Source organism: Giraffa tippelskirchi, chromosome 8 (genome assembly GCF_054371585.1).
Source record: "Giraffa tippelskirchi isolate mGirTip1 chromosome 8, T2T-mGirTip1v1.2.pri, whole genome shotgun sequence".
In the NCBI taxonomy this organism is placed as follows: Eukaryota; Metazoa; Chordata; class Mammalia; order Artiodactyla; family Giraffidae; genus Giraffa; species Giraffa tippelskirchi.
In genome coordinates, this window is record NC_137282.1 from 88,048,139 (window position 1) to 88,057,319 (window position 9,181).

At 39.4% G+C, this 9,181-nt stretch overlaps 1 protein-coding gene across 5 annotated transcripts in view; it reads right to left on the bottom strand.

Annotated features, from left to right (window-relative positions):
• The window catches only part of C8H5orf34 (chromosome 8 C5orf34 homolog), a 32,765-nt gene extending 24,820 nt beyond the window's left edge, over window positions 1-7,945 (bottom strand). The window contains exons 1-5 of one of the 5 annotated variants that reach the window (XM_081517658.1): window positions 7,490-7,945; window positions 3,194-3,319; window positions 2,433-2,566; window positions 1,899-2,130; window positions 1,655-1,744 (exon numbers count right to left, since the gene is read on the bottom strand). In XM_081517658.1, the coding sequence (XP_081373784.1) occupies window positions 1,655-1,744; window positions 1,899-2,093 (285 nt within the window). In that variant the 5' untranslated portion in view covers window positions 2,094-2,130; window positions 2,433-2,566; window positions 3,194-3,319; window positions 7,490-7,945. Of the gene's footprint in view, window positions 1-1,654; window positions 1,745-1,898; window positions 2,567-3,193; window positions 3,320-7,489 lie in introns of all 5 variants that reach the window. The other 4 variants (XM_081517660.1, XM_081517656.1, XM_081517659.1 and 1 more) reach the window with 4 other exon arrangements.
• Window positions 7,946-9,181: the final 1,236 nt, after the last annotated feature.

The window sequence follows — 9,181 nt, forward strand, 5'->3', positions numbered from 1 at the left end:
ACCAGCAAACAGATTTGTAACAGGTAACAGAGCCTGCTGCATTTTTTCATATAAGATAAAAACAGTGAGTGTCATATAACAGTCTTTTAATCAGTTAAGCTTGCCAAATCACACATTTCATCTTCCATTTACATAAAACCTTAAACTTACAAAAACTATTGTCAAGAAAGCCTTGTAAATTTACAATGCTATCTGTGTGCATAGATCTTAGTGTGCTAAAATTAAGGGTAGTAGTCACGTCATTTGCAGCAACATGGATGCAACTAGAGATTATCATACTAAGTGAAGTAAGCCAGACACAGACAAATACCATATGATAGCACTTACATGTGGAATCTAAACTGTGGCACAAATGAACCTATTTACAAAACAGAAACAGACTCAGACACAGAGATCAGACTTGGTGAGGGAGTGGGGGAGGGAGGGACTGACTGGGAATTTGAGGTTGGTAGATGCAAAACTATTACATTAGAATGGATAAACAATGGATACTGCATAGCACAGGGAACCATAGCCAATCTGCTGGGATAAACCATAATGGAAAAGAATATTTTAAAAAATGTATATATATGTAAAACTGAGTTATTTTGCTATACAGCGGAGACAAGCAGAGACTAACACAATATTGTAAATCAACTATACTTAAATTAAAAGAAATATAAAAAATAAAAATAGTAAGGCCAGTATTCATTGATGGCAAAGCTGCTTTATAAGGATGACCGGTTAAGACAATTGTTTTTTCTAGAATTAGACTATGTAATGCAGCAGCAGCAGCAAGCTATGTAGTTTCAGTGAATTGTTACTCAAAAGATACAGTGGTAAAACAGCCCTGTAAACTAAGTTACTGGCTTACAATTTTTGACTCCTTTGCCATGAGACAATGTAATAGAAATTTACTCAGCAGGCAGCAGGCAGGCAAGCATCATGTCTATAGCAGAAAGTGGTTAAGAGCCACAGTCTTCAGAGTCAGATAGACTGGGTTCAGATTCTGACTCTGCCATTTAGAAAAATTTCATGGACAAATTAGGTAAACTGTCTGAGATTTAGTTCTCTCATCTGTAAAAAGAGGCTGGTAGTAGTCAATATACCTGTTCTGATTGTTTGAACATCCATTTTGATTAGCAGATACCCATGCCATACTGAAGCTATTAAAATTTTTCTGTATCATTCCTAGAACTTGGCACATAGTAACCCCTCAAGAAATGATGGTTATTATTACTCCTAAAAGTTGAAAATAGAATAAAAGAATAAAACGTGTATACCCATAAGTAATTACACATCTCTCCTACACATTAACTACACATAAGCTACAGAAAATGGCCACATGATTTCTTAATTTTGATACCTTTGAGAATCATGAAATCACCAATCTATAAAGTTCTGAGTATAATCCTCTGGTACAAAAAAGAGAAAAGGGAAAAAAGGCACAAAGATACACAATGTAAGTTCTGTGTCTCAAGGAACAAAATATCAGTTGAAAATATCAGTCTGTTGAAATGTACTGTATATGTGAATACTGTAAATGTGAAATGCATTGTATAGCAACATGTCTATGCTCAGTGTTGTGAAGAAAAAAACCTAAATATTAAACTACCTGTTTGTAATCACTTGTCCTCAAATATTTGTTTTAAAAATGAGATTTAAAAAATATTACCGTTTTCATCTCAGAAGGAATGATGCTTTCAGATAAAAAAGGACAGGTAGCAAAAGAGTTACGAAAATCGAGGGCTCGTTGTAACTGCTCCTACCAAAAAAAAAACACAAAGTAATTTTTAAAAATGATTTGAAAATCAATTTAGAATGACAGTAATCCAGAATACTAGCCACTTTCCATATTCTGGACACCTCAATGATATTTTAGTATGAAAAAGAGTAGTTTTTGTGTCATCTTTACTTACTCGGTAAGTGCTAATAACAAACTGTGTCCTTTGGCGAATTCTTTCCGGCTGTTGTAAAGGATGTGCTGAAACAGGAGGCGCTTTTTCAAATAAAAATTCAGAGCCACAGGGAGAAAGCTGCAATCTGGAACCATCAATATATTCCACTTGCACTGAATCATCTTCATAAAGTACCATTTGCACTTCAGCCGCCATCACTGACTATGGATAAAATGTCCTTCCAAGGCAAAGGCTGAAGGAAATAGCAAATACAGTGGCACCAATAGTTCTCTTCACATACAAAAGTTCTATCAAAATGAATGGATGAACATAAGCAAAACACACTGCCACGGAGCTTACTTTTTTGGATGAAAAGTGACGATCTTACCCTGATCTGACCTGAATGCCTTGATTAATCCCGAGGGCTTTACCTCAGTAGTGTGGGAAGATAATTGGGAGGGAGAAGACAGCCCACCAAGTTATAACTGCCCTTATCATTTTAGTAGCTTTACTTCTGAAGTTTAACTTCCGAAAATTGGATGCTCAGGATCTCACTTCAGCAAATTCCATCCTTGCAAAAAGAGTACAGCAAATCAGAGACTTCCGTGGTGCTCCAATGGCTAAGACTCCACACTCTCAATGCAGGGCTCCCGGGTTTGATCCCTGGTCAGGAAACTAGATCCCACATGCTGCAAATAAGACCCGGGGGCAGTCAAATAAATAAATAAATATTAAAAAAAAAGAAGAAAAATGTAGCAAATCATTTGTAGTACATGTAAAAGGCAGGCCAAAAGTAACTATTTGGCCCACTTGAAAATAACACCTGGATTCCTGCCGCTAGCCTGGCATTATGCAAGTAGCTCCATGTCACAACTCAGAAAGCTAATTAACCACCTAGTGAATTAGATTCATCTTATTCACTGAATTCAATTTCCTCTTCTTTACCTCTAAAATGTCTCCGTATTTTCACCTATGCTTTCCACATAGGTATGATGGAAGGGGAATGAAAGGGTTGGATTCCATTCACACTCTACCAGTTCCTAGCTATAAACCTCAGGTTGGTTGTTTCCTTATTTGTAAAATGGGGGTAGTAACAGGATTGCTGTGAGGATTAAATGAGACAACACATGTAACAGTGCCAGTAGTGTGAATGTTGCTTTGCAAGAGCTCAATAAATTTTATAATTCTTTCCAAAACTAACTGCATCCCCTACTAGGACATTATTTCCTTCTGTTACCCAGGTGATCAAGTTTCACCTGACCAAAAAAAAAAAAAAAACCAGTAACTTTCCATAGATACCACTTTCCCCAGCTTACCTCTGCTTCCTACAAGTAAACTTCTCAGATGTAGTATTCACTCAGTGTCAACTTTCTTCTTTTTTTTTTGGCTGAGCTTCGAGGCATGCAAGATCTCAGTTCACTGAGAGATCCAACCCAAGCCCCCTGCATTGGGAACATGAGTCTTAATCACTGGACTGCCAGGCAAGTCCCAGTGTCCACTTTTTCTCCCAACAATCTTCAGTGCATTGCAATCCAGCTTTCTCTGTCACCTCACTACTGAAATTGTTTCACAACGGTCACCAGTATCTTCCTACACCCAATGACTTCAGTCTTCATCCTACTAAACTAGCCAATATGTGACGGTGTTGTCAGTCTTCCTTTGCACCAAACTCTCTTCTTCTGCCTTTTATGTAAAAGGGGTGGGGGTGCCATGGTCCCCCCCCCTTACCCCCTCTATATCTGTTCTTAATAGTTTAACCATTGCTCTTCTTCACCATTCTCTTAAATCAAGGGATTCATCAACACCTGACCTTAGTCAGTCCTCATTTTATCTCTTCTTACTAGATACACTTATGTTGCTTTTATGCCCACCCTTAAAAGGCTTTTATGTCAACTCTCACTGTTTGCAGATGACATGATCCTCTACATAGAAAACCCTAAAGATTCTACTAGAAAATTACTAGAGCTAATCAATGAATATAGTAAAGTTGCAGGATATAAAATTAACACACAGAAATCCCTTGCATTCCTATACTCCAATAATGAGAAAACAGAAAGAGAAATTAAGGAAACAATACCATTCACCATTGCAACAAAAAGAATAAAATACTTAGGAATATATCTACCTAAAGAAACAAAAGACTTCTATATAGAAAACTATAAAACACTGATGAAAGAAATCAAAGAGGACACAAACAGATGGAGAAATATACTGTGTTCATGGATTGGAAGAATCAATATAGTGAAAATGAGTATACTACCCAAAGCAATCTATAGATTCAATGCAATCCCTATCAAGCTACCAATGGTATTTTTCACAGAACTAGAACAAACCATTTCACAATTTGTATGGAAATATAAGAAACCTCGAATAGCCAAAGCAATCTTGAGAAAGAAGAATGGAACTGGAGGAATCAACCTGCCTGACTTCAGGCTCTACTACAAAGCCACAGTCATCAAGACAGTATGGTACTGGCACAAAGATAGAAATATAGATCAATGGAACAAAATAGAAAGCCCAGAGATAAACCCACGCACCTATGGACACCTTATCTTCGACAAAGGAGGCAAGAATATACAATGGAGAAAAGACAATCTCTTTAACAAGTGGTGCTGGGAAAACTGGTCAACCACTTGTAAAAGAATGAAACTAGAACACTTCCTAACACCATACACAAAAATAAACTCAAAATGGATTAAAGCTCTAAACGTCAAACCAGAAACTATAAAACTCCTAGAGGAAAACATAGGCAAAACACTCTCCGACATAAATCACAGCAGGATCCTCCATGACCCACCTCCCAGAATATTGGAAATAAAAGCAAAAATAAACAAATGGGACCTAATTAAAATTAAAAGCTTTTGCACAACAAAGGAAACTACAAGCAAGGTGAAAAGACAGCATTCAGAATGGGAGAAAATAATAGCAAATGAAACAACACACAAACAATTAATCTCAAAAATATACAAGCAACTTCTGCAGCTGAATTCCAGAAAAATAAACGACCCAATCAAAAAATGGGCCAAAGAACTAAACAGACATTTCTCCAAAGAAGACATACAGATGGCTAACAAACACATGAAAAGATGCTCAACATCACTCATTATTAGAGAAATGCAAATCAAAACCACAATGAGGTACCATTTCACACCAGTCAGAATGGCTGCTATCCAAAAGTCTACAAGCAATAAATGCTGGAGAGGGTGTGGAGAAAAGGGAACCCTCTTACACTGTTGGTGGGAATGCAAACGAGTACAGCCACTATGGAGAACAGTGTGGAGATTCCTTAAAAAACTGGGACTAGAACTGCCATATGACCCAGCAATCCCACTGCTGGGCATATACACCGAGGAAACCAGAATTGAAAGAGACGCGTGTACCCCAATGTTCATCGCAGCACTGTTTACAATAGCCAGGACATGGAAGCAACCTAGATGTCCATCAGCAGACGAATGGATAAGGAAGCTGTGGTACATATACACAATGGAATATTACTCAGCCATTAAAAAAAATACATTTGAATTGGTTCTATTGAGATGGATGAAACTGGAGCCCATTATACAGAGTGAAGTAAGCCAGAAAGAAAAACACCAATACAGTATACTAATGCATATATATGGAATTTGAAAGATGGTATCGATAACCCTATATGCGAGACAGAATAAGAGACACAGATGCATAGAACAGTCTTATGGACTCTGAGGGAGAAGGTGAGGGTGGGACGTTCTGGGAGAATAGCATTGAAACATGTATATTATCATATGTGAAACAGAACACCATTCCATGTTCGATGCATGAGACAGATGCTTGGGGCTGGGGCGGTGGGATGGCCCGGAGGGATGGGATAGGGAGGGAGGTGGGTGGGGGGTCCAGGAGGGGGAACACATGTAAACCCATGGCTGATTCATGTCAATGTATGGCAAAAACTACTACAATATTGTAAAGTAATTAGCCCCCAACTAAAATAAATAAATTTATTTAAAAAAAAAAAAGGCTTTTATGCCTTAAAAAAAAATCTTACCCATTTCACTGTATGTAATTAGCTACATATGATATAGCCTATAATCTTTGGCGGAGTATGTCAATATACAAATATTAAACCACATGATCTCTCCTGAGGAAATTCACACAACTTTAATTATTCTCTTTCTCTAGCGAACCTCCAAATCGACCTGACGTCTCTCCAGAGCTTCCAGCTGCCTGCAGGACCTCTCTCCATGTCCTGGTTCCACAGATAAATCAAACTCAACATTACTCCCACTCAAGGAAGACTTCTGTTAATACCCTCGAATTCCCTTTCATTCTTAACTCCCTCAAGGCCAATCTACAAACAGTAGCTAGAAGGACCTTGTAACATAAAAATGAGATTTAACCCCTTCTGACTTACAACCCAACATTTGCACTTAGAGTAAAATCCGGATTCTTAACCACAGCCTATAAAAGCCATACAATCTGCACCTATCTACTTCTTTAATGTCCTCTCCTAACTCTCTCCTTGTTCAGGACACTTTAGCTACATTGGCTTTTTTAATGTTTTCTTAAGAAGCTGTAACGCATCTCAGAACCTTTGCACTGTTCTTTTTGCCTAGCATGCCCTTTCCCCAACTGATCACATGACTGGCTCTTTGGCACCATTAATATCTCAGCACAAATATCTAACTTCCTCAAAGGCCTTACCTGACCAGTTAAAAGTTGTTCCCAACCATGACTTTTTATCCATTTCATCATGTTTTTCATAACATCTATTATTATCAAAATGGGTTCTATTTATGTACTTGCTTTTTGTCTTTTTTCATGGGACTTCCCTGGTGGCTCAGATGATAAAGAATCTGCCTGCAACGCAGGAGACCCAGGTTTGATCCCCAGGGTCATGGACAAAAACTCAACGAGAGCAGGGACTTCATCTTTTTTATTCACAATTGTATCCCTGGCATCTAAAACAATACTTGGCCAATAACAAGGGTGCAATAACTATTTAATGATAAATATATAAGTAATATATAAGAATATATGTGAATTTTAAAATTCTTGCTCCCCATGAATTTGCAATTTGAGTCAATGGCATCTCAATTTGACTTCTTCGTGTTTCCCTTCACACCCTTGTGACAGTCCTGTTGATTCTGTAAGTCTCTCCCATAAATCTGGCCCTTCCTTTTATATTTCTGGTCAACTTTCCCCTCCACTCCTGTAAACTGTCTGGGACCTTTTCCCAGTTTTCCCCCTCTCCAATCCATTTCCAGTATTCCCATCACTGGTAATTTTCCACAACCCAGACCATACCAACCACTTTACATCACTTGTTTATATACTTGTTAACTGGCAATAAATACTCATAGCATTAAATATATTTCTATTGCGGCTATATGTATCCTATACATGTACGAGGTCTACTTGCTATTTCAGAAAACACAGGTGCAGACACACAGTCGAAAAATATATTTTCTCATACCAACTGGGAAAAGGCCTCTATCTTAAGCCAAGATTTTTTTCCAACAGCTTATTCTGGTATAATTGTTGCTTAGATTATTTAAATAATCAAGCATACACAAGAAATAGTGAGAATATCTTAAGTTCCTGCCATCATTAATAATAATAATCTGGCTCCAACTCACATTTCCAGCGTCATCTCTACTTTGATCAAAAATTTTGTTCTCGACATTTACAGGAACTTCATCAAACGCAGTATCTACAGAAAAAGCCTCATCCAAACAACCAAAGTCTTCGACTCACACAGCAAGCAGTTCTGAGCTTTAAAGTCGTGGAAATGAGGCCAGTCAATGGCCCTTGTGCTTTAGTTTGCCAAGATACTCGGAGTAGCAGCTTGTGCTCCTGCCTACGACGCTTCTCGAGGAGTATTTCTTGAATTTGACAAATTACCAGCAAGTGATGTTTCTCGATGAAAGAAAAGTCATAACCAAGAGGACTTAAGGCTACAGGGAGAAGATTCGGCGGTCTCGCGTCAAATTCCAGTAGCAGGGGGCAGCGGCCGCTGCAACCGCGAAGACGATTCGAAGGAAAACAGCTGCAATTCAAACCTTCCCGCACCCTAGGAAACCCGCCCGCTTCACAAAGAAAGACCGGAAGTCCTGACCTAACGGAGCCCTCCTCTCGCAAAGAAGGGCGGGACCGGAAATAGGGGCAGGGCTCTCAATCCGGAAATTGGTCGGCCACTCTCCGGTTTTTACTTCCGGCACCCCCAAGGAACCGGCCGGAGCTGGTTGTGATAAAGCTGGTGAGGCTTGGGGTTCTGATGCTCCAGCCGAGCTAGCTAGCTACAGATTTGGAATTTAGTGGAGTGATACTATTTAAATAATCTAAACAATTATACGTCAATAAAGCGGTTAAAAAAAAAAACAAAACGACTGAAGATAAGAGACCTCTCCTTTCCTAGTCTGTCAGAAAATGTCGTTCAGCTGTTTCTCTGCATCTTTAAAATTTTTGTTTACAATAGCAAGTGGATGCGTCTGCTATATTTATTCCGACTGAAACAGACACTTGTGGAGAGTCTACTATGTACTAGGCCTGCTGTGGCTAAAGCAGGGAATGAGATCCAGGATCGAGGATGAGGGCTAGAGATTAACTGGAAAGAAACGACTGACAATAATTTAATGACAAGTTTGGTAAGTGTTCCTAAAATAAAATACAGAGGTCTGTGAGAGTTTATGTGTGCGAGTCGCTCAGTCGTGTCCGACGCTTTGCGACCCCAGGGACTGTAGGGCTCCAGGATCCTGTCAGTGAAATTCTCCAGGCAAGAATACTGGAGTGGGTTGCCACTGCCTCACCAGAGGATCTTCCCCACCCAGGGATCGAGCCAGAATCTCTTGCATTGCAGGTGGATTCTTTACCATCTGAGGAACCAGGGAAGCCCTGGTAAGAGTTTATAGTGGGCGACCTAAACCGCGGTTCCCTGGTGGCTCAGCTGGTAAAGAATCTGCCTGCACTGTGAGAATCTTCCTGGGTTGGGAAGATCCCCTGGAGAAGGTAATACCCACTCAAGTATTCTGGTCTGGAGAATTTCAGGGAATGTATAGGCTGTGAGGTCGCAGGGTCGGACACCACCGAGCAACTTTCACTTTCCCTTTAATCCAGGCTGAGGAAATATTTCTCCTGAAATCCAAAGAGTAAGTAGGTGTTAGCTAAATACAGTAGAGGGGGAAAGTGTTTCAAGGTGAGGTTATGGCATATGTTAAGGCCCTGAGGCCCAAAGGAAAAATCTGGCCTCTCTCTTAGAAAAGAAAGCAAGCCAGTTTGAAAGAAAGCCAGTTTGTTCTAAGTATGCTTAAAGAGGATTAAGAGGCTCTTCT